The sequence below is a fragment of the Sylvia atricapilla genome, chromosome 1 (assembly GCF_009819655.1).
Source record: "Sylvia atricapilla isolate bSylAtr1 chromosome 1, bSylAtr1.pri, whole genome shotgun sequence".
In the NCBI taxonomy this organism is placed as follows: Eukaryota; Metazoa; Chordata; class Aves; order Passeriformes; family Sylviidae; genus Sylvia; species Sylvia atricapilla.
Window position 1 is genome coordinate 81,835,675 of NC_089140.1, and position 25,721 is coordinate 81,861,395.

A 25,721-nucleotide genomic window follows, 5' to 3' on the forward strand; every position below is an offset into this window, starting at 1 on the left:
AAATAAATGCAATGCTTTTAACAAAAACCCTATATGCTTCAAGGCCCAATATGCTGAGAGCTGTTGTAAAAACCATGCTGCAGGTGTGTATATGCCCAGGCATCTGAGGTTGGACATGCAAATTTTAGCTCAAAGCCCAACAGTTTCACCATGCTCATATGACCTCCTCTTCCACCCCATATAAATTCACATTCCTCCCAATCTGAGAGATCTTTTATTTAAAAGAAAACTAAGATATAATAAACCATGAAACATGGCTCTAGGAGTCAGCAAGGCACACAGGTTGTGAGCACCTTTGAGGGCAACACAGTTCAAGAACTTCTGCTTATTATTAAGTAGCTTTGTTAAGCATCCACATGTACAGTTCTTACCAAAACCTCAAAGAGAAATGGGATTGCCTGAAGGGAAGCCTGGTGACCTACGGGAAAAGATTAATTTTCCTCACACCACCTTGGAGCACAAACAGGTGAATCCAACGACAACTCGAAATGGAAGGAAAGGGTTTTTCTTCAAAAAGTCAAATCTATGGGTTGGGGTCCAGACTGACAAGTTAGAAGGCACTGACATGACTGCAGTGCAGCTGCAATGCATCTCAGGACAGGGAACAAGGATGACAGCCCGAGCAAAAAGCAACTCCTAAGGGAAGGAGTGAGGAGACTGTACCCTAAGTTCTTCCAGCTTTCATAGCAGGTCTTAGAAAGAAGTTAGTCTTCAACACAACCAGCTGAGCTCCTAGAAGGTAGCTGAGGGGGATCCTATACTTGACATCTACCACTCGATACATGCTTTTGGTTGAAAGCACTGGGAATAGTATATTTTGCAGAACTACATTTTCTCCTAATGTTTTTTCCTACAGTATAAAGCCTTTCAGATCCAGGAAATTGCTAAAGGGTACCTCCCTAAGGGAAAGGATTTGGAAGAGGAAAGAGAGAGAATATTACAGAAAGAGAAAGGAAACTGATTTACAATCTGAAAAGAGTTGGAAGTAATATCTAACTAAGCCATGGACAAGGACATGAGCTTCTAGAAAAGTCCTAATTTAGCCAGATTCCCAAGAAGATCTTAAAGACAGTGACTATGCCTTTCGATTATAACCTGAGCACAGTAAAGCAACGGGGAAGAACACAGTGACACACAGGACTCAAATGTCCCAAACTTAAGTTGTTTAGTGTGTGTGCACAGCCAGTGTAAATGTCCATGTGAACAATCATTTTAAGAACAAAATGTATTAGGAGTGACATAAAGAAAATATTTACAAGTGATATGATTGCTAAAAATGTTAGAAAAACACATACGTTTTTGTGAGCAGCACCACACAAGGTATTTAAAACACCCAAAGGAACTTAATTCAGAATTAAAACATCTATTTACAATACAGAGGCATTTATGTTGGAAAGCAGTAGTTCTGGAAAGAACAGAGAGTTCATGGTACTTAACCCAGTGAATAGGATCTCTCAGCATGATGTTGCTGCTAACAAGGCCAATGTGTCCCAGAGACTCATAAGAAGACTTTTCAATAGATCTTTATCTCCTTAGGTGAACATAATTGACAACAGTGTGTTCAGATATACTTGCTATAAAATGATACAAGAAATCGTGAATGATTAAAAGGTCACACAAATGAATAAATGCCGGGAAAATCCTTTTTACAGAGAATCCTTTAAGATGTTTAAGTTATTTACAATATTATAAAAATAATTACGACATGACTAAGCAATTCTGTATGTAAAAGTTAAAAAAACAGGCCTCTGGGTTTTCAAAATCTGTGTGATCTATGTGTAGTTTCTGTAGGCACAATATCCTGTAATCCTTATCTGTAGAGAATAATGTTTAATGTGAAGATTTGAAAAAGACATAGCAAGGTTAGTAAGGACAAAGGGATCTAGTCGGACTTAAATAACTTTTATCTGGAAATAAAATGACAATTTAAAAATGAGGCAATTAATTATGGGAATAATGAACACTTGAAAACTTTGGACTCACTGTCAAAAGGCATTCTCTTTTTCTAAAAAGAATGACTCTTCAGCTATTAATTTTAGCTTTTCTAATGTGGCTGACAAAATTGCAGGTGCCATGACAAAAATTAACATTTGCCTGCCAGTATGTATTTCATCCAAATTATCAGGATATCTATGAAAATGTGGTACTCAATATCTGCTTAAACTACACATTTTCCTCATAAAACAAAGCAGTATGACTCATCGTTTATCTGAGTGTGTTAGATGTAATAAATTACTGCAGATCAACACACAGAGAAGCAGCTGAAATCTCATCTAGTTCACTACAAAATGGTAAATGACCTTTTCTCACAATGAAGTCCTGAGGTAGGAAAAAAGATTAGATGCAAGAACTGGAGTGTCTCTATTGATCTGTGAAGTAGATACCTGCACAAGGCATTTGCTAAGCCATTAATTTCAGAATTGGGGACAATATGAGTGTCTTCTTGTAGGTAACTAGACTTCCAATATTGGCATCTCTTCCCCTTACAGTGAAATAGACATTCCCTGGGGTCAAAGGCCAATTTTATAACATTTCAGAACATGACAAAGCTTTATTTCTACATAAGGAGTCTCTCATAGCTCCTACAAACAGTTTAGCAGAGAAAAACTGGGAAAATAATGGTTAGGAAAAGTGGTCACCCTCAATAGTGTTTTGCTATAAATTTCAAGGTAATTTCCCAGATTTCTGAAAAACCACTGAAATGGAAGCATCCTACACTTGTTGGAACACTCTGGAATTTTCCACAGTAGTAAACTGCAAAGCTGCCAAGCACCCTCCTCACTGCTCCATCTCTATAGGGAAGAAGCTCCTAAGCAACTTTTTAAGAAGTGAAGTATTATGAAAGAACAACTCCAGGGATGTGAACAAGATGCAGGTTGCTAATGCAGTACGTGTTGCTTTTGCAGGCAAGGAACTGAATATATTCTCTACCTTACAAAAGTTCTGGTCAGCCAGGCACAGGTGAAGCCTCTGTACCTTTCAACCCTACCTTTGTTACAGCTTTTTGATCTGCAGCTCTTGGTTGTGACATAAAACTTGAAATCAGTTTCATATTTGTACTAAATATTGAGCCTTGGGGGAAGATTAATTGCAGACTTTTGGTATTGTAGTATCATCAAGACTATTTGGTCTATTTTAAATCCTTCAGTGACTGGACAACCTGAACACAATGAAGTAACAACAGGTATCTATTTGATTTTCAAATCACTCAGCTTTTCTTAACAAACACATATTCCTCCTGCAAAATTCCTATTATTCTCACCAATAATTAGAAGCAAAAATAGCTACCTTATTCCTGGCATTACATTTCTGTAAGCAGAGTCAGCATGAGAAACTTGGAAAAAATTTCAGTAGCACCTGATAGGGATATTGTTCGTTAAAAAAAACATTCATTTGCAATTATAGTATATGATTCAAAGTGACATTTACCTTTTCATTTCTTTCAATCTGAAATCATAGTATTCCTGTATGACATAGCATCCAGTTATAGGAAAGCCATTAAAGAAAACCAGAGACTCTCTGAAAGTTCAGGTTGGAAAGTGACCTCTTGAGATGCGTAATCCCACATCTTGCTCCAAACATGGTTAATTTCAAAATTAGATGAAGTTGCTCAGGGCTTCTGTAGCCCAGAAAATACAATTCCATCACAACATCACAAGCTCTGTACTCAACATTGGGTCTCCAGACTTCTCTGAGCTGGCCTTGCCTGATTTTTAGCTGTGGCAGCAGTTGCTCAGTGGCCACGTGCCTGTTGCCCCTCTACACTGGCTTAGCTCTGGGAGTACCTAAGGCCTGACACTCTGGGACAAACAATCCCTCTGGGGTAAAAAGACTGGGGTACAGCAGTGTACTGCCTTAACTGGAATAAAACTGAAGAGGAAAGGGGTTCAAATCACCTGTATTTACATCTTCCTAATGAACTAGAGACATCTTGTTGTGAAAACCCTGCTTTCTGCTTTAGTAACACTGGTATCATTCATTTCAGGATCCAGAGGGATACATGAAGCATAATACCCAAAATCTTGTTTATGGACTAAAAGGAAACAAACCTGATAATGTACACACACACATGCAAACATCTAAAGCTAAGAATTTATTGTTAGTTTATATTTCTTTTTAGCATAACTGAAATATTAACAGTCTAATTCAAGAATCAGTATTACACCTACCCTAATTATTAGAAAAAATAAAGTAAAAACAACAATAAAGAAAGAAAGAAATACTTCTATATTAAAAAAACAAAGTCCTAGTAGTAATAGTACAGTTTAAATTGTTATGCATATACTTCTTAGTTTACAACCCTTTTTCTAGTGAAAAAGTCTCATGCTTTGACTGTTCTTGTGGATAGGTTTCAGCCTGGCAGTTTTAAGCAAGTTGTCAGCATGTGAAGCCCTATATGAGGAGAAATATGATGCTGATGTTGATGCTGACAGTTACTTCTTCCTCAATCTAGGATCTCTTTGCAGTACTTTTTAGATATTTGGTGATACATTTATACCTTGCTCTTTCTTTGCTGCTCTGCAAGTCTATGCTCTTGGTCTTTGTTCCCCCTAAAAACACTTTGTGTCCAGGTCCAGGTCTGCATTTCTTCAAATGCCCAGTGGTGACTGGTCACTTACAGATCTTATAGATCTATATAGTTATAGATCTGGATCCTCCAGTGCCAAGCCTGTGTACCATCTCCAGTCATGCATGTATTGCTCCCCACTGCATTCTGTGTGTTCATTTCTTAAGCCGTCCACTATCATGTCAGGTCTGAAATTCTCCACCTTATGTTACAGTTGTAAATATCTCATTCTTCACATAGTAGTTGGGCATTACTATAATATCTACTACTAATATCTATGTTTGTGCTGTGGCATAAGAAAAGAAGTTAATTACCTATAACCACCTTGTCAATAGAAATATTGCTGTTACAGTTAACTCGTTTAAGTAAAAATTACAGTCAAGTAAAAATGAAGCACCAGAAAGGTCAAAAAAATTCAGAAAGCCTTAACCCTGAGGCCTTGCAAACTCAGTATAAGCCCATGGCAATGGCAGTACTGCATTGTGGGGCTGTGTGGTTACAGAAGGATAACAGAGGATAACACCAGAGAAAAGGGGGATATGCTTGAATATTTTTGCATAACATTTTTACCTGTAATTATGTTCTTTTTTTGTGTTAATTAGTGTGGACTGTAATTGTTATTATTATTGTCACTAATTTTTTTTTTTGCATTTTTATTAGATTTTTAGGACTTTAATTAGCCTAATGAGATTCTAAGCTCTGTACTTATCGTGTGTTCTCACTGGCCCCACAACAAGAATTGAAGCGTAAGTTCTCATACATCTAGGAGTTCAAAATCTCCCTGCTCACAGATTCCAGCATCTCTCCAGGTAGCCTTTCCCAGTGTTTAACCCTTCTCTTAGTGAACAATCTTTATCTCCTTCCAGCCAGGATTAATACTGTCACAGTTCAAGCTTATTGCCTCTCATCCTGCCTCCCAGAAAAATCTGACCACACCTTTTGAGTAAACTCCTTTGATGCTAGGCAGATGTTAGCTGTCCCCTCCAAGCCTTTTCTTCCTCAGGCTAAATACCTTGAGTTCCCCAAGTCTCGTCATCTATCATGACCAGCAGTGCACTAAGTACCCCTGTAGCCTTCCAGTGAACCCTGCCCAGTTTCTAGCTACATATTCTATCCATCTTTCCCATGGCCCACCATGCAAGTTCAACACTTCTCAGAACAGGCTTTATTTCTAGAACTGACACACTCTGATTAACACAAAGGACCAGCACCACACTTACATGTGTACAAACACTGCTGAAATAAAAAATGGAGTCTAAAATTTAAAAGACCAGCACTAGCTTTTGTTTTTCCTGTTTACTAGCCTTGAAGCTATGAGGAAACGAAAAATGAGGAAGCTCTTAGAAAAACTATTGTATATTCATGAAAATATTAGTAGCTTACCTTTTGAAATGAATTAATTAAACTTGCAGGAATCCACATGTCATATATTAGTTCCAAATAATGTATTTCAATGTTTCTGTTCTTTATTAACAGCCTTAAGCATCACAAATATATGAAGCTTCTCTGTTTAGATTATTTTAAAAACAATTTTGAAATATTTTGGTTCCTTTAATGAATGGCAGTGCTTCACCATGTTTCAGTGAAAAAATTAAAATCCCACTCAATGATTTGAAGCCTCATTCATTTTCATCTGCTACCTGAGTGTTGTTTCTAAAACCATCATTATACTGCCTCCTTCTCAAAGACAGCATTTCAGAGAACTCACTGAATACCAACACCTTACAAACACCTCCCTGCAATGTTGTAAGAACCTCTCAGTGTATATTCCTGTGTCTCATGATGCAAAGCCCCAGAAGAGAGAGAGAAGAGCAATTATACTGCTGTCAGCATTAAGATCTTGCACTCAGCTAGTGAGTCATTACCCCTACAAACTGTCAGCCAGACTTTTATCAGGGAGACAAATAACATCATGAGGGGCTATTTTAAATATGTACCTTGGAATAAGGCTGCAAATTAAAAAGAGGTCAGAACAGTTCCACATTTCTCTTTTATAAACACTGAAAAGACATTGAAGGTGTGTAAGAAACACCAAAGCGGGCTTTGAAAATACTGCACTTTACCACAGGAGTTCAAAAGTGGCCTCTGCCCTGCTAGGAGGTGTCACCACCTGCAGCTTCCCATCCCTCTGGGAGCAGCCAGCTCTTGCTGTGCCCCAAGAGCAGAAATACACAGTGGTGTGGGTACAGTATGTCCAACTTGTACCTCAGTATACACACAACCCCCGAATTCACCAGATTCTAACGTACATTGGTTTCACTTGAAAACAATGAATCTGGGGTTCCTCTTGAGCTCTTTGGCATAATTGTTGAGTGGTATTGAAATATACCTATCTACTGATCTATCAAAATGGTGTTATCAAAAAGGCTATTCAAAAACAGAAAAAACCCCAATAACTGAAAACCAATAGTTGTCTGCATTTTATTTGACTACTCTCAAATAATATAAAAGGAAAATCACAGAATAATTTGAAACATGAATCAAAAACATGAATTCAAAAACAATTATAAAATACATGACATCCATGATCTGGAAAAATGTGCAAATTTGACCTGGAGCCCTAATCATTTAGAAGCATATCCTATGCTCTGCACTTGTACAAAAGTAGCTTATGTAAAGTAAATTAAACTAAATTAAATTTTTTCCTGTTACAGAGATGTAGAATCAAGGGTCATGCTACAACCTTTTACAGGCTAATAAAGGCTTTGATCAAAACCAATGCTTTTTAAAATGCTCAGTGCTCTTACTGCTTCATTGTATCCCAGTTCTCTAAAAATAGTCACCAGTATGATTGACTCGCTTCCTGAATACTAACAATGTGGATGATCTTTTGTATCTTCTTGGCAAAACAAGCAGTGTAAAAAAGACAGACAAAAGTACATCCACTTCTGATCTAATGTCTGCAAACAAAGACGTGTGTTAATCCTGGTGAAAAAAAACCAGCCACCTTATAAAATGAATCCTTATTTTACCTTCTCACATTTAAATATCTAACGTTGCTAAGTATGATAATTTGGAGGTACACATCATTGTTTCTTCAAGGGAAAACCTTGACAGGAGATAAGGGAAATGTATTAAGGGGTTGAGGTGATAAAGGCCAAAGAAATCTATAGAAGAAGATCTGAAGATCTAATGAGCTCTTGTTGAGCTCACTGGAGGTTGAAAAGACCACTGACTTCCACAGAATATTTGACTTTATTTCAATAAGAATTGATCTATCTGTTACTAATCTAGCCCTGCAGTACACTACTTAGGGCTGCATAGATGTCTTAACTAATTTAAAAAATTTACTTCTATCAAAATACAAACATGACAACACACACTTTTATATATATATATAAATATATATATATAAAAATTTGTACAGTTTCCGTGATTATTCTGTAAGAACAAAAACATTTATCAGTGAAAGATGGTTTTTGCTTTATTCCATCTTGCTAGGCTACAGCACTTTGAAAACACAAGTACTACAGACTCCAAAGAGGAAGTATCTGTCACAGAATCCCTGGTAGTTTTGCCTCTTTTCACTGTCAGGTTCTCAATCATTTCTGCAAGATCTTCAGAACCGACAGTACACCAAAGCTACTTATTTATGTCTTTCCATAGAAACTAGTAATGTTTATCAAAATAATACACATTTGCAGAAAACATCAGTTAGAACCACGTCTGCTCTAAATACTGTCTTCTTACAAAAGGCATTCTTACTCCTTTGAATTCAGTGTCCAGTAACATAACCTGCTTCTTGCAGATAAACCAATGTGTTTCCTATGCTTGAAGGGAAAAGCTAGCATTAGTAGAAACCCAGGCCCTTACAACTGAGCTCAAAGTCCCCTCATTCCTTGCACACAGCTGTGGAGGGGCAGAGGTGCAAACATAAGTGACTGCTCTTATAAACCTCTCCTGCAGGAGCACCTTATGCAAATTTTGTGTCTAATCATCAAAATTTGCTTTTACTGTAAACTGTTCATCTTAAGATTATTTTAAATGTTTTCTAGCAACTTCAGCCAGTATGCAACCCAATTGTCCAGCAGAATAAGGACGGCTCTCTGAACATACAACCTGTTAAAGTCCTGGTGTGGACTTTCCCCTTGCTTTTTTTCAGAAAAAAGTGTTGGTGATGGATCTTGAAAACCTTAATTTAAAATGGCTACAGGCATTTGTGAGACAGACATGACAACTAAGGTCAGCTGGAACACACACGGTGCACACCAGCACTCTTTGTGACCACAGACACCTGTCAGTGAAGACTCTATTCTCTGATCCTTAACAGTTCATAGAAGTTCGAGTCTCGGTGACCTTCAAAGCAAAATGCACCTATCTTCTTTACTACTTGATGAACTGATTTGTATTTCAAATTCCCTTAAATGAAGCACCTATCTGTCAGAATGACAGGCACTGTACAGATCTTACAAAGAGAAAAAGAACTATATAAAGCAATCAGAGAATTCTTTTATTCAACCACTGCAATAAATGACAGTATCATTATGCTTCAATTTCCCTAGATCTCTTAACAAACCTGACCTCTAGAACTATATCACATGATTCGTCAGTATTGCAGATTCAAATATTTTTCAAAAACAGTGCAATAATATCTTCCTGCAGTGATTTGCAGCACTGGTCTTGGGTATGAAGAACTGAAGATGCCCAAAAGCACACATGTACATCTCACAGCTCGTTCCATGAGGACAACAAAAGAGAGAGTGTGCAAACAGGATCTATACAACATTTTTAACTTTCTTTATCATAAATTACTTTCGTAGACAAAGTGAGAAAAAACCATGACCTGATGACAGAAACAACTGTAACCCCTTCCTATAGTTAGACGGGAATTGTGCACAACCATATTCAAAAGACTTTGCGCATCTCATGAAGTGTGTTTCCCCATTAACAGGCTGGGTTATAGAGTGACAAACAGGGGGACAACAGAAAAGTGTGAAAACAGAAAAGCAGACCCAGACACGGGTGTTACTTTACCTGTTGCCTCTTCTCAAATTCCAGCTTGATCCGGGATTTGATGCAGTTGCACGTGTCCTGGTACGTTTGCTGCAGGGCTAGCTCCATCAGGTGCTTGTGGTACGCTCCGGCCAAGTTCCCGCAGATGAAAATTATTACATTTGCCAATATCTAGGGGGATTAAAAAAAAACAAACAAAAAAAGTGCCAGGGAATTTATATAAATATATTAACAGAAATTAAATCTAGCTTGCAACGAAAGATTGCTGTAGTTATGTATTTTGCTTTTGTTTGCTTCTAGCCAAGGTTAACCTTTCAAAAAGCCTTTAAAATTAGTGGCAACATCCCAAGCAATAACAGAATCACAGAATCAGTTAGGCTGGATATGGTTTTAATTTAGGATTAAACAGGAATGAAAATTAACAACATTTTTGCCTACTCAATGAGGTACACGTTTTCTGAAAAAAGAATTTCAGCTCATGTTAGAGCTCACTGCTGAGTATTAATTAGGTGGGATCATCACCTACTCAATGTAAAACAACAGCTATGGCTCCTAACAGCAATACTGGAAGCCATGTTATTGCTATGCTCTTTTAGCAATGTTTTCTTTTGTGGTGCCATATGATTAAGGGCTGAAAATTTTCATCTACATACATCAAAAGCCTGACCTGCATTTTACCTCAGCCTGATCCAATGCTATCCATCAGTCGGCTATAAATAGTGATGATAAGAAGTCTTTAAGGAGCAAGATCTGACAGCTGTCTGCTAGAATATATTTTTCCTTACTACCAAAAAATTACATTTGCCTAAAACACAGAACTTAAAAGATTTAAGATTTAGGGGGTCACACAGCAATAGATGCCCTCTGCAAGCAACAACCCACAAATATGAGAAATAAGTTTGCTTAAAAAATCAAGGCCTTTTTTTGCACTTGACCTTTGAAAAAGACACATTATTGTGTGGTGATGCTAATACTTTTAACTGTACCCAGCTTATTGCTGCAAATAAAAGAAACACATTTATCCATTCTAGCTCGCTCAGAGCAAAAGAAGCACAGCAAAGTAATGAAGCCAATTCCTAATTCAATAATAAAAGTAATAATAAAGATAATATTAAATTGAAGTTGAGATACAGCTGCAGTCTGCTCAGAGCAGGTCTCTATTGTCTCTACTTGTAAGGCACTAATGTATCATATACCCTGGATTACAGGCACCGCATGATGTTGTAGCACTTGTGGTCTGGAAGAAAAGGAGGAAGAAAGGAGGCAAAAATTTTGTTAACTCTCCACAGCTAATCTAATAATGATGTTTATGATAGATTTCCCTGGTGATCATTGATGGGTTGGTTTTGGTGTACTTATGTATCAGGCAATCTCTTGTGAATTGCTAGTAGTGAAAGAGACAGATCAGGAAAATGTCCAACAGTGTCCTATGGTGGTGCAGAGAAAAAAGATGCATTGTCCTATTAACAGAAATCCATCTCCTTGTGGAATACATTTTATTCACAAAAAACACCCATGGAGTTTTAATGTTTCTTTATCAAATGGAAACTTTAAAGTGCAAGACATAAATATATGCTTTTATTTCTCTCATAAATTTTAACATCATTACATGCAATACTTGTTCCTCCATCTGTGACATTTCTGACATCTCACCTTTCATGGCTCCACAAAGCTAAAAGCAGCAGTTATTCACCTTTACTGCAAAAATGATAGATGTTTTCAATTCGGTAGAACTTTTCTTTCTTTCCCTAAAACTTTAAGATCATGGCATTATAATGTTTCTAAAAGCAACATCTAAGTATTTAAATTTTTCTAAAATAGACAAATTTAAAAACAATGAGAAAAATCTACATATTTCACTTTCTCTGAAGAACTTCTGTTAGGAAGTAGAGGAATAAGAAATATTTTAAATTAAGCATTTCACAACAGCTAATAATTTTTTAAAAAAACCCATGAACATATGAGATTGTGGTGTACAGTAAAACATTTGACCTTAAATTTTATATTTCCTCATAAATCACAACTGATCTATTCTGCTTTAACATCAGCAGACCTGAATGGGCGAACAAAGATCTTGTGTGACAGATCACAGTACAGGGGGAAGGGTCTTCCAACTGGCAATCGTTGCTGGGTTTTAAAATTAAATTACAAAGTAGGAAGAAATGCCTGAAAAGAAAGACTGCTGGGCACAGAAAATCCTGAGATACGTAGTAGGAAGGTTTAGTAATGAAATGATCACTAGATTGAACTGAAATCAACAGTGTGCTGTCATAATCCAAAGTAGATGTCACTGTTGAAAGGCTGCACACACACTAAATGCATTGTCCAGCCTCATAAAGTTATAGATCCTTTAAAGCAAAACTTCAGGAATATAATCAATCAAAATTTAAAAAAATATACTGTAATGGGTAGATGGAGGTGTAAATTATGAGTATCATCTTCACAGTCATAGAAAAACAAATTACAGTTTTATGACAGAACTAGCTGAAGTGAGAAAATAGATGGAAACAAGTGACTGACAGGCAAGGAAGCTAATTAACCATACTTTTCAGATACTCAGTGGGGTAATTCAGCCCACATGAAGCTCTTGAGATGGCTTCCAGTACATGAATTAAGATGCTCGAAGACAGTGCAAGATACCTCAGCCACTGCCATACTTAGTGTAGGTCTCACAAGTAAATGTGCAAATGAACATGAAGGTAGAAACTGTTTTTAAAACACCCTTAATTCTTTAGGCTAGCAGGAAGTTCATTCATAAATGTGTCACTAAGGGATAGAATTAAAAAAAGTATATCAAAAAGTGGATTAACTGGCTTCTAAACATTTTTTTTTGCCTGTATTTATTTCTGCTATTGAGCAAAATACATCCTGCCTATAGAGCGTTCAGTAGAAAGTGCAATTAACATTACTAAACAAAATAAGCAATATTCTATCTCTCTCCTCCCAAGTCTGCATTTTCCTCTGAATTGCGGCTCAGTTTCAAATATGAGCTGAGCATGAGTTCCATCCCAGGTTTGTTCTAAAATCTCATAGGCAATTCCCCAGAAGAGACAGGTTCAAAGTTTTCCTCAGTCTAAAAAAACTGAGCTTCCCTCTTCTTAAGCAAGTACTCTAATCAATATGCAATCATACAAAAGGTTTCTTCTCTTCAGGCACCTGTTCTGAGAAGATGCCATGCTGTAAATCCTACCTGTACCAAAGCACTTGGAATGAAATCCTGAATCAGACCAATCTTCTACCTTGTTATTTCTCTAGGATAGAACCCTGCAGTGTCTTTTCTGCCGCTTCTTTTCTCTTCCTCATCCCTGCCTCCCCCCCAACCCTAGATGTGTATTAGATAATAAGAAAGGCCGTGGTGGATCTTCTGATAAAAAAATTCTCCATGTTTCTGTGATAGCTCTGATAACTGTGCAGATAAAACCGTAGCTGAGAATCTCTGTAGAGAATTCAGGAATCAACGACACATTAGGGATTTCTCCCAGGAGGACAAGCCTGAGCTGTGGAAAAGAGTGTAAATAATGATGGTAACTCAATAGCAGAAAAAGACCAGGGTGACCTCAAAGACAGTATTGCATGAACCTGATTCACACCCTTTACAAACAGACACTGTATGACCAAAACCCCCAAAACCCACAATATACATAAATTCTACTAAGCTCCTTCTCAATTCACCATATGGAAACACTGAGCAACACTGCAGAAGCTCCCATCTTCCTGTACAGTCAGAGTGGAGAGAGAGGCAAATCTATCCCATGGGCCATCTGCATCCCTTCAGATATATCCATTAACTGTACACTGTGCTGAAGTTCCTATTTTATCAATGAATAAATTTCATGTCTACAGAAAGTGATCTAAATGTGAGTCAAAAATTAGCACAAGGAACACCAAGATACTACCAGGAAGTATCTCTAATCACTTAAGGAACATAATCATGGCTAATGTCTCCTCAGTCTCTCCTGACCTACAGAAAACTCAACGTGCTTCCAGGCAATGGGGCAATTTTACATTAAAGCACAGGTATTTTTCACTATCAGTGAATACCAAGTAATCAGATGTCTAGTGCTGCACTATCAAAATAGACTGTATTTAAAAGCAAATGAAGACAAAGTTAAGTAGCTATGACTAATTTCTCATGGGAGTACTACAGTTCACTGAGTTGCTCAAAAAAGTGTAGTGCATCATTTACCCACAAAGGTATATGCATACAAAGAAGTACCATGCTATATAAAAGTAGAAGAATTATATTACAGACTGCTGATTCAGATTGCAGCATAAATATTTTGTTTAATGTCTTAGAAACTCCTGTTCAAATACTGAATATAAAAATTAGAATTCTCGATAGACTTTCCCTGCATTGAAAGCTTTCAGTTTATGAGTTACTTTGCCATATTTCTTTCACCTTAGATATTTTACATATCCTTCCCAAATAATTGCATTAACAAAATTTTTAACAGCAACAAAACCAACACAAACTATTAACAATTTTTTCAACAGTTAAATTTCACTTTTCTTCTGGATAAGAAAACGGAGGACATGAAAGCTAAGAAGTGGGTAAAAATGGCCATTATTTATGATGTCTGCATGGAAATTTATGTGAGAAAAAAGAATTCTTATGTCATTTCCAAAGCTCAAGTTCTTTAGCTCTGCATAGATGAATTGTCTCTCCCTTCATTTGATCTTTCATGTGATGGTTTGTGGAATGACTAGCCAAGTTATGGAACAAGTCTGCTGCTTTGGATACTGTAAAGCTTTAGACTCAGAGATAATTCAGCTAAGAATGATGGGGTAAATGCTGGGTAGAACTGAGAAGCAGCATTTTAGAAGGAAATGCTTAACCACCATGTAAATTAGTTATTCACTTGGTCACCATGCACTATGCCCAATACCATTATTCTAAGTAGATGTATTCAGAAGGTCCTCCAGCTATTCCACCAAAATCTCTTCCATGGAGCTCTGGCCAGTCATACAGTGTTGCCTTTTTCTTCTTTCAGATTTCCAGACCTATAGAAGTCCAACATTTCAATACATTTCAGTGCCAACAACATTCATAGCTATGTCACAGCCCATGGAAAATTTGAAAATGAGAGACATTTTACCATATGGCAACCTCTGTTTCAAAAACAAGGAGCTTTTGAGAGGAGCAAAATTACAGGGCAAAAATCTTTGTAGCTTGCCTAAAACTAGTGATCATGTGGTGCCTGATCTACAGCAGCTGTTACAGAAAGTAACACCTGGCCTTTTCCTGTACCTAGTGAGACCACTAAGTTGAGGTCTCTATTATGAAAGCTCCTGTGATTTGTGAAGAAATCTTGCAATCTCTTAGATTTCTATTTCTGTTTTAGCGATGATGGTAAAAGTTCATGAATTCAAGTAATTTGGGTACAGAACGTGACTGGCCAAAGGACAGAGAGATTATGGGCAACTGCACTTTTCCGCAAGAATTTGAAGTAAAAAATAAATTTCTTTAATCACTGCAAAATCATTTTCATAGTCTGAAAGGCCAAAGACATTTAAATCCTTAAATACTTATGAAGGCCACAGTAAGAGCACACAACAGATGAAAAGAACAGGAAGTCCCAGTATCTATCCAGACCTTTTGTCTATATCAAGGAGAATGTCAAATGTTTCACTGCAAAGTAAGTAGAATGAAAAAGCTGCAATTTTGCAAGAAACAGATCAATTAAAAGAAAAACCACAAACTAAATCAACCAAAATAACCCCCTTCAACCTAATGCTTCTCAAAATAACTGAGAAGCAACAAAAAAATAGAGATTTAATTACTCAATATCCCAGACAGTTCCATATTTTCAGTGCTAAAATAAATTTGGTAAGGAGTTCCTTTGTGGAAGGGGATTTGATGTAATTTTACAAACCATGAAGTTGTGATGTTGTCTTCTAATTGGAATGTGTAATTCTCTGTAGCTTTTGCAATCAGAGCATTGATGACAGCAGCAGGATATTCTTTTTTTGTAATACCTATGTTATTTGATGTGATTTTCTTTTTATCATTATTGCAGATTGAGCTTTCTCATAGCTCTAAGCTGTACTATAGAATGACTGGATTTATTTCCTTCAGCTCTGGGCATACACAGACCCTATTTATATGCCAGTGTAGATAAAAACAGACCATAAACTCTAAGCTCTTTAATCAAACTCGGGAAAAATAAACTAGAAACAAGAATCAGAATTGTGGTACCTTTAGATTACTTCTCTGTAATACATATAATCAATATCATTGACTCTAATTAATGACTCGTAATATTTTGAATCTAATTTTTTTTTTTTTTTTTTTGCCAGAGGGGAACTCATGCTCTCTTCAGTGAGAAGGAATCAGGCAGCCACTGCACTCTCCTGCCTGCCTGCAGAGAGGTCTTTTGTGTTTACATGTATCTCTGGGATAATTTTATTTCTTTACTACTAAAATTGATCTTCAAATATTCTCTCAGAGAGACTGAGATTAATTTTTAGGATCTAGATCTCATGTAGGGGTGAGTATTAGTGTGCCATAAGGAGAAAAAAAAAAAAAAGACCATAAAATTAAAACAATAAAAAACCCCAAAAACAACATCTATGGAGTAATATATTATTCTTTGGCATCTTACAGAAATAATCCTATGTCTGATCTTAAAATACCTTCAGTCTTTTCCGATAAATCTGGTTTACTCTTAAAAAGCAAGTAACTAAAATCTCTAATACAAGTACATTTACAGGACCAGCAATATGCTGCCAAGTTCAGTGTGTACCAGTAGATTTCTCCCAACTTACCCTGATCAGAAGTACTACTGACCCACCTCACCTGCACTGTCTAGCAGCCTTCATGAAGTTTATTTCTTATTATTATCTACCAGACTTACTGAAATTTCTTCATATATCTCTAAACATCTCCCCTTCTGGCAAGCTTTACAGAAATTAATCAATAGGTTCAAAAGTTGCCAGGAGAAGCAAAGACAAACAGATAAATGAACTGATAATCACCTATGTGGTCATTATCCATGTACTAACCATGCCTAACTAACTATCCATGCCTAACCCTCAAAAACTTAATGTTGACTTCAGATTTCTCCCCTAATTGTTATAGTTTATAATGTATGTAACTACACTGCATACTAATAGGCTACATACTCCCAGTTATCAATATATATGGAAATTAAAATCAGTGGACAGAATTCGAATTAGAATGACACAGATAAATTACAATAGGAATATGTACTCAGTGTAATTTTTCTATTGTAATATTTCTAAAACAGTTCGCAATACATATGTGCTTTAATCTGTTTGATAAACATTTTGAAAATGTATTTTTTATGATCACTATATGAAATTTAGATTTACATACACATGTTTTTCCAGGTAATATTTTTTATCTATCAGTATTCACAATGATCTGATAAGCTTTTTCATTGGATATATTTAAGAATTTTTTCTGCTTGTCTGATGACCATGACAAACTTTACTCAAGCTCATTTTTCAAAATTTGGCAGTTTGTGTTAGGAATCAGTGGTCTTTGGCTATATAGTTCACAGAGAATGGTGTGGAGCAGAAGGGAGGATAATGGTGGTGGTGCATAAGTAAGGAAAGTGATGACCTACAGACTTGGATTAAATGGGTTCCACAATGTCCTCAGAGTTGGAGTTATTAATTATGAAAAACTTACAAGTGTTTGTAGTGTTTTTTAAAGAACTTGGTTAACATTTTGAAACATGCTGAGATCTGCAGTCAGTATTTGGGTTAATTCTTAATTGGAAGTCATCTAAATTTGCTCTCAGGAAACCTGAAGGTTCTATTTTCTGGTGTCAGGCAAACGCAGTCAAAAGTAAGCACGGTGGGGCAAAGAAAGTACTAAAATTGGGTTACATTCAGGAAGGAATGAAGAAAGTATTAAAACCTCTTCATGTTGTTGGTGCCAATTCATTCCATCTGTATAAACCACATCATTTTTCTCTCCTTCATGCCTCAAAACTGTCAAGATGTCATTTGTCAGGTCAGGCTTTCTATTCCAAAGCCCTAGTGTGAAGCATCTTGGACATCTTGAAACAGTTTTTTTCTAAATCACGTGGTTTGTGGGAATATGTTCTAAGTAACACCTTAAAAGTTAGCACAGTACCTCCAATTCATAGAACAGAATCAGTCATAGAATCCTTATGGTTGGGAAAGACCTCCAAGATCATTGAGTCCAAACATTGACCCAGCACCACCATGTTCACCATTCTGTCCCTAAGTGCCACATATTTTTTGAACACTTCCAGGGATGACGATTCCACAGCTTCCCTGGGCATCCTGTTCCAGTGCCTGACCACCCTTACAGTGAAGCTGTTTTTCCTACTACCCAGTTTAAATCACCCTCAGGCACAACTTGGTGCCATTCCCTCTTGTTTGTTCCTTGGGAGAAGAGACTCACAGCCACCTGTTTAAAACCTCCTTTCGGGTAATCATGTAAAGTGAGGAGGTCTCCCCTGAGCCTCCTTTTCTCCATCACTTTCTATTTATACCAGCATTAGTGACAACCCCTACAGAGCAGCATATACACTACAGGCACCTAAAACACTACACAGCATTGTTAGGAATAGGCTATTACTCTCAAACTAGCTGAGAGCAATGATTAAAGAAATGGACGTACTTGTCCAGGAAAGAGAAATTTTCCATCCCTCCAGACTTGTTCTTTTTCTCCTGTCTTCTGTTCCTTGTCTTTTAAAGAACTACTTATCCATGCACAGATCTTCCCTCTCAGTTCACTGAAAAGGCTTGGGCAAAAGGATTCCTTCAAAGGCGTAGAGCTATCAATGAAATCAGCCTCATCTACGTGTTTGCTGATGCCTTCAGTCAGATTACCTTTTGCTCCTTTCAAAACAGAATGTGTTTATCTCATTCTCTATTCTTACAGCTTCTTTTTTTGTCTCATGAAGACACTGAGTTTACAGATCTAAAGTCTCCCTGACCCTCTCTAAAACCTTTTTAATGTTTATTTTCACATTTTTTATCTTACAGTCAACAGGAACTTGGACCTATTTAGACCAGCCTATACATGCTCTCCTTCACCCATCCCTCCAAGAGGATTTTAATGTGAGATTTTCTTCAGTTTCTTCTTCACTGAACAGGCATACAGAAATTGTTTCTCTGTGATAGCCTTGTCCTCCCTGAATATTTTTATAACCTGGGATGTCAAATGTCCTTACAGACTCTCTGAAAGTCCTTTTGCTCCTCAAGTGCTGAAACGAGGACCCAGCATGCAGGGAAGGGAGATTGGTTTGGTTAGCTGCCATAGCTTCAGTTGCTATCTAAAACAAATTACATACTTTTAGGTGTATGTTCTTCAAACTTCTATCTGACCAGAGTAACTGCATACTTAAACTCTTAAACTCTTAACTGCATACAAAAAACTCTTGCACAGATGAAATGTTTTCACTTTGGCTAATTAACTTTAGTGGTGCAAATAGATTCCAAAATTGCTGATAAAGAATGCTAATTAGCAGAATGAATAGCAGGGAAAAATTGCAACTACAACAGGCACAATCACAAGGTAGATTGAGATAGCTCCAAAAGATATTTTATAGCTAGACTACTGCGCATCTAAGGCAAATGTTATTTTAACTGAATTACAATTAAAACTGCTTATGATTATGTAATATTCAAAGCAAAAATTTTATTTCCTTACTATTGTTTTATTGCTCATATTTTAATTTACTCTTTCCTGTGTTCAAAACATTCTCTGGAGGTTATTACTTTGTGAATGAACCAACAAATTTTTGTGCACCATACAAGAAACAGCTTTTAGATTATGAGTGCATGGAGGGAAGATTAAATGCTGCATGACAAATGCTTCCCTTCCAAAGACTGTATTTCAAATATAAAATGGGTTTAATACTCTGAACATGAAGACAAATAGAAGGCATTAAACTGGCAATAATGCCATTTATAGGATAAACTTACCTAATCCCTACACCTCTGCCTTACTACCAGATTTTGCATTTCACACTTCTCACAAATTTCTTTAAAGTTTGTATACTACATTTCTATATATTTTAGAAACAAAAGGCTGTGAATCTATTACTGAAATATATCATGATGCTTGCAAAACACTGAAAGGCTTTCCTACGTACAAAGAGAAATTACTAAAAATATGAAGGAAAGAATACAATTTCCAGATGATTGCAGTTATATTGTATTTATTAATTTCTGACTGGAATATTACTGGAACACTATGGAAAAATTAGAAATAGTCAAATGTAAATAAAATCTCTTTTTGCAAATTCTGATGCACAGGTAGAAACAAAAATAAAAAAACAATTTCCCTTCTCTAACATTTTTAGTCTTCTGCCTGTCTTTATAAAAGATGCCTGTTTTGAACCTGGCATCAAGGTTCTAAGATAATAGAAAAATTACATCCTAAGTGCTCCTAGGCAGCAATATGGAAAATACAGAAAGTGCCCATGACTTGCAGGATTTTTTTTCTGCATGGAGTGACTATTATTTTATTCTTCATAAGAAAAATAATCCTGTACAATGGAAATCCCATCCGTTTCAGCTGCTAATACAAGTTATCTTTTAGAGAAAGGTAAGTTTCACACAGCAACCAACCTACCTTTTAATAGTACAGCCTGCCACTAGAAAGATTTGACAATACCTCATGAAGATATGAAGTAGTGCTACATGAAACAAGACCCAGTATTTATTTCTCACATTTGAACACTTCTTAATCAGAGAAGGCTGCTGGAGCATCAACATATGGCAAAGTAATGTGCTAAGGGAAGCATGTCTCAGCACCACATTGAATTTACTTTGCTTTTCCATTATGTTATGTTTAAAACACTATTTCCCAAATCCATAAATCCACATACACAGTAAGATAATTTTTTTTCACTTAACACCTCAAATTCAAGTTAGTGAATTTGAGTGTATGGACATTACCCATGTTTACCTCTGGGACTCTGTAACACCGCTTCTCTGTTTTACCAGCAGTCAAACATATTCATGTACATGTTTCTCAGTTCTCTGCATTCACTATCTCTGCTTTAAATATCCCAATCTGACCAACAAACATTGCTACCTTGTTATTCTCCACCTTATGCAGAGAAAGGTTTTCAATATACTTTTCTCTTTGAGGAAAAGACAAAATCACAGCTAAAGAACCCACAGTTATCCAATGGCTCTAAGCCCACAAATTGACTCCTTTCCCACTCCCACTTCTCATTAGACATTTCTATGAGCCGTGGGATGCTGAAGAACAACACTGGCAAATCTAAGCTGTTCCAACTCTCACAATTCATTTCAGCACAAGTTTATCACTCTGCACACAACTCCTCTCCACGCAGTTTTCTGAGACAGCCTGCAAACAAGAGGCTTCATGGAAAATAGCTGACTGTTACAGAAGACTTCAAAATGGACAGGCAGGTCAGTCACTGAATGGCCAGTTAGATGGACAACACCAGTAGGTCTGGCTTTTGCAAGAGCACAAAGATGGGTTTGGCCCCTGCCATCAGGGCTTTTTGAAGCAGGATCATAGAAAGAATATGATCAGCAGCTCACAGGAGAACTCTTTAAGTGTTTGCCCCAAACTAAAATGGGAGCTGCATGCAGCAGTCGCAGGACAGATAAAAAACACCCCAACACTTCATTTCTTACAATGCCAAAATGAGTAATTGCTTCAAGAACAGGATTGTGATGAGTAAGGAACTTTTCTTCCTCTAGCCAAGGATTAAAAATTCCCATGTTCTATAAGTGCTACTTTATTCGGTTACTTTGCTTGTATTTTTCAGTTGCTTGCTCTGAAGATTCTTTGATTTGCTGTTGCATATACATTCAAAATTGTAACTTTCTTTAGTCTTCCTGTAGATTTCTTCATCTTCCTGCCCCTTTACTTCTTTGCACTGAACAGGTGGTGTAGATAGTGTCCGTGGAGGTAACACAGAAATGGACAGTGAATTACTTCAAAGTGGTCCTTTGCAAGGCACTCTTCAGTAGAAGAAATGAGCAGCAATATTATGGCTATTAGAGACAGCTAGCTGGGCAGCGCTGCAAAGAAAGTACAGAGGTACAAGCTGTGCATGAGGCTATCATTTTATCAAGGCAAATGCAGGCCCAGTTACAGAATAAGCCAGCAATTAATGGAAAATATATCCATGCTTTTCAGAAAATAAATATTTTTTACTCTTTACTTGTTCCTACTCTGAAACAATATTCATCAAAAGTACTGCATATGTTGAAAAAAAAAACAGTCGTATGACTTTTTACTGGTGCTTTGTGGAGCTGCCAGCATTTGCCAGTACTGCTGAGGGCAGGTGTATCCCCACTCCAGCTACCAGCATGTACAGACCTTTCTTAATTAGCACTGTGATGAACATGATTATTGCCTGCCAAGTGACAAGAAAACATTTGTAGACAACACACAAAGACAGTGCACTGCCACAGAGCCCCAGAGATTATTTCCTGGAAATGTCTTTTTTTCCCTCTAGCACAATCCTAACACTCCTCCTTTCATCCCATTCTGCATTGGGAAGTTTCAGAGCCACTGAAGTTTCAGATAGTGTCATTTATTCTCTGAATTAATCCTAAAGAGAAAAGGTAATTAATAAAAATGAAGTGCACTCTATTTTAGCAAAAGTTCATCACAGAAAGGGGGTTTTATTAGCTCTGAAACTGGAGAAGCATTCTGGGCCACTGTCTTACATTCAACACCACTAAAATCAGAAATTATCTATACAGAATTAAGCAATTTTCTCTTGTTAAGAAAAACTGGTGGGTTTTTTCCAAAAGCTATCTGCCATTTCTACATCAAAAACTGTCTTTTAATTTGTATTCTCTCTATGTTTGCATATCACAGAATCCAGATTATCTTTTCCAAGTCAGCATGTCTGAAGATGGCCTCAGATGCAAAAGATTCAGCACCCTATTTTTCTCATTAGTTTATTTTTATTTATTTTTCTCATTAGTTCTCTCAGCAGAGACCCAGTCTACAGTCCAATTCAAGGACATGATGGGATGCAACCACAAGAGCTGAGGAAAGCCTGCTGGCATCATTACAAGGTCACTTAAATGTCTTTAAAAGCTCATGGGGACCAGGGTAGTAAGTTCTTGAGCTCTGTAAGAAAGCAAATATCACCCCTGTCTTCAAGGAAGATAACATCACCTTGATCCCTGGATAGGTGATAGTGCAAACCCTCCTAGAAGCCATTTCTAACACAATAAAGGACAAGAAGGTGACTGGGATTAGCCAGCACAGAGTTATCTCTGAAGGAGAAATCACATCTGGACAACCTTTATGTGATGAAATGACCGGTTGTGGCTAAGGAGGGAGTAGTTGACATGACAGGGCTTTGAGCACACTCATGAACCCTAGCAGCCCTCAGCAGCCACACTGGGGCTTCTGCTGACATCCCCAGGGAGCTCGACACAGGCACAGGCTTTAGCTCCTTGCCTGTGCTGTGCTGGAGGAATGGTGGTCTCCAGTCACAATATGCCTGACCACAGATCCCCTTGAGCTGCGGAATGACTTGACCTCAGCCCTGCCTTGTCACTGTGAATGTGCCCATAAATGGCTGGATGTGATCCTGACCTATGCAGGGGCTTTCTGGCTTGACCTTGCACCCATCTCCTCGCCATGATTTTGCCTTTTATAGGTCTTGTCCCCTTGGTTGAACCTGGTCACAGTCTCTGGGCTTGCCTTGCTCAAGTGCTGTGGGATCAGAGCAGTGACATTCTGGCCCTGTTGCTCTGTCCTTTATTTGCTTCCTTGCAATGAGCACTGAAAAGAAATGCCATTCAATTCAGTCAATTTTCACTAAAATAATATGATTCACCCAAGAACTTCAGTTCACTGCCTTCAATATTTTCAAGCAATTTCACTGGATTCAGGTACTGAAAACATAATAAGAGCTTTATAAACAACAGTGAAAGGGAAGATTGAATTCATGAGATATATTTCTATTTGCTACACATTAAAACAGCACACTAAGGCAGGAAGAGGACATAATGTCAATGTATTCTAGTCTCTTTCCATAGTGAAGATCCATCAATAGGAGCATTCTGGTCAATTAACACATCAAGTTCCATCCATGTTTTATCAAACTATCTTTTATTTACAGAATAAAAATGCATTGAAGCATTTATAGTTTTTTAAAACATAATTTCCAGGTACTGCAATTACACACCAGCAATGTTTCAAGTGGGTTAATGCTGAAAAATTTCTAGAACCCATCAATGTCTCCAGACTTGGGCTTCAATCATTGCTTTCATACATGCTTCTATGAATAACAAGTTATATCTGTGCACCAGCTTGCAGAATAAACTATTTTACAATACCAAAATATAATCATAACTATCAACTTCAGCATATATGTTCAAAACACTTTTCATTGTATACCTATATATTAGCGAAAATCCAAAAGTTCATGAACTGTCACAAGAAGTACTAATAAGTTCATTTTTTAAACTGCACAGATGATATAATATTGGCAACCTAAACAAAGTGCAGTTTTGACTAATATCACTGCTAACTCCTAGAAAAGTTGATTTTATATTTTTTTATATTCAAACTTATTTCCCTAAGAAGGCAAAATTACAAAATATGTCAAAACTTTTTTAAGTGACATATAATGACTGATACAGTCATCAAATCTGTCACTAATTTCAATATAACTTATGGTATGTTTGTAACCAATAGAGATAATGCTACTATATATAAAAATATATATTTAGACTTTAAATCCTACATTTTAAAAGCTACATTTAAAATTTCCCAAATGTAAAAATGTAGCGTTTTTACATTTGGGAAAACAAATGACTCATTTAATATCAGAAAAGACAAAATTCTAAAACTACCAAAAATACCCATCTAATATATTTATACCTATCTAATCCTAAATATTTTTTAATGATCAAATGGTTAACACTGCTGTGAAAAACCCCTACAATACTAAGAAGCAACTCACATATAAAGTAGTAATTGATGAATAATGGTTGCTTCATCTTAATCAGAACACATCCTGCTTAAAAAGCGTTATTTTATTAGTTTGGTAAAAGCTTAAACAAAACATCATTTTAGCAAATAATGAGCTGCACTGCCATATACTAAAAGGCAAACACCACAAATCATTTACACAGCCTGCAACTAATGAGCATGACTGAGAGACACTGGTGTATTACAAATTGTACTACACATCCTTTTAAGGTGGATCTCTGTGGCAGACAGCTTACCACAAAACGGCAAGACAAAAACCCAAAGTCCCAAAGTTTACAGCCTCAAGGAATAAATTTCCGTGAGCAAGGACACCGAACTCAACAGTAAAGCAGTGGTCGTTTATCACTGCTGGCACACTACAGCATTAGGTGTCCCAGCAACCCTCCTCAAATTAAATCTCATGCTCCAGTACAGATAACTCTCAATCCTCTCACCACTTGCTTACCCTTAATTCTGTCAGATGCTTTTTGTGATGTCACAAAAAACATGCTGTGATGCTGTCATCCTCTCTGGGACAGAGTTGTAGCTGCACACCATGGTCATACAATTCTGTTTTGAGGTAAACTACTGAGATGTAAAAAACACTCTTAGGCAGGATCATGAGTGAAGTTTACCCTGAATCCTAATTCTGCCATACTGGAAACTCTCCACGCTAGGGACTGTTTGATGAAGCCCATAGCACTGAACCAAAAATGTTGCTTTTACACAGTACATGACCATACTTCAAGTATTACACACAGTAGCTGTCTACTTCTTTCAAAAGGGGTGGAACAAGATAAAAAATGTGAGACAAGAGCCTGGAAAAAGGATAGTATTGTCTTTAACATTCTTCCAGCCAGTGTGGCTGGTGACCAGGCTGCCCTTCAGCTGGAGCAAGCTGTCCCAACAGTGCCAGTGTAATGAAAATGTACACATCCAATGGATCAACCAATTTCCACTGAAGTACAGCTGCACATTTGGCCTTCTATCAGATTTGTGCCACATGCTGCCAAAACTGTGCCAAGCAACGAGAGAAATTCAAAATCAGCCTCTGTATTTTTATTCCTCTAACCCACCAAAAGTAGCAATCTGATGCAGTGGTTCTGCATCATGCATACTAGGAATGTAACAAACTGAAATGCGACAAAGGAAAATGCTTTTCCTCTGGGATTTCCTGTATTTAAAGCTCAAAAGCATCTTTTAGAATAATGGAAAGCCACAAAAACACTACAAAGTAACTTTTGCCTTGTTTTTAATACCTGAAAGCTC

At 37.0% G+C, this 25,721-nt stretch overlaps 1 protein-coding gene across 1 annotated transcript in view; it reads right to left on the reverse strand.

Moving 5' to 3' along the window:
* ADCY2 (adenylate cyclase 2) overlaps positions 1 to 25,721 on the reverse strand; it is a 204,169-nt gene that overhangs the window by 94,996 nt on the left and 83,452 nt on the right. Inside the window, 1 exon segment of the mRNA XM_066326668.1 lies at positions 9,542 to 9,691. Within this exon segment, the coding sequence (XP_066182765.1) occupies positions 9,542 to 9,691 (150 nt within the window).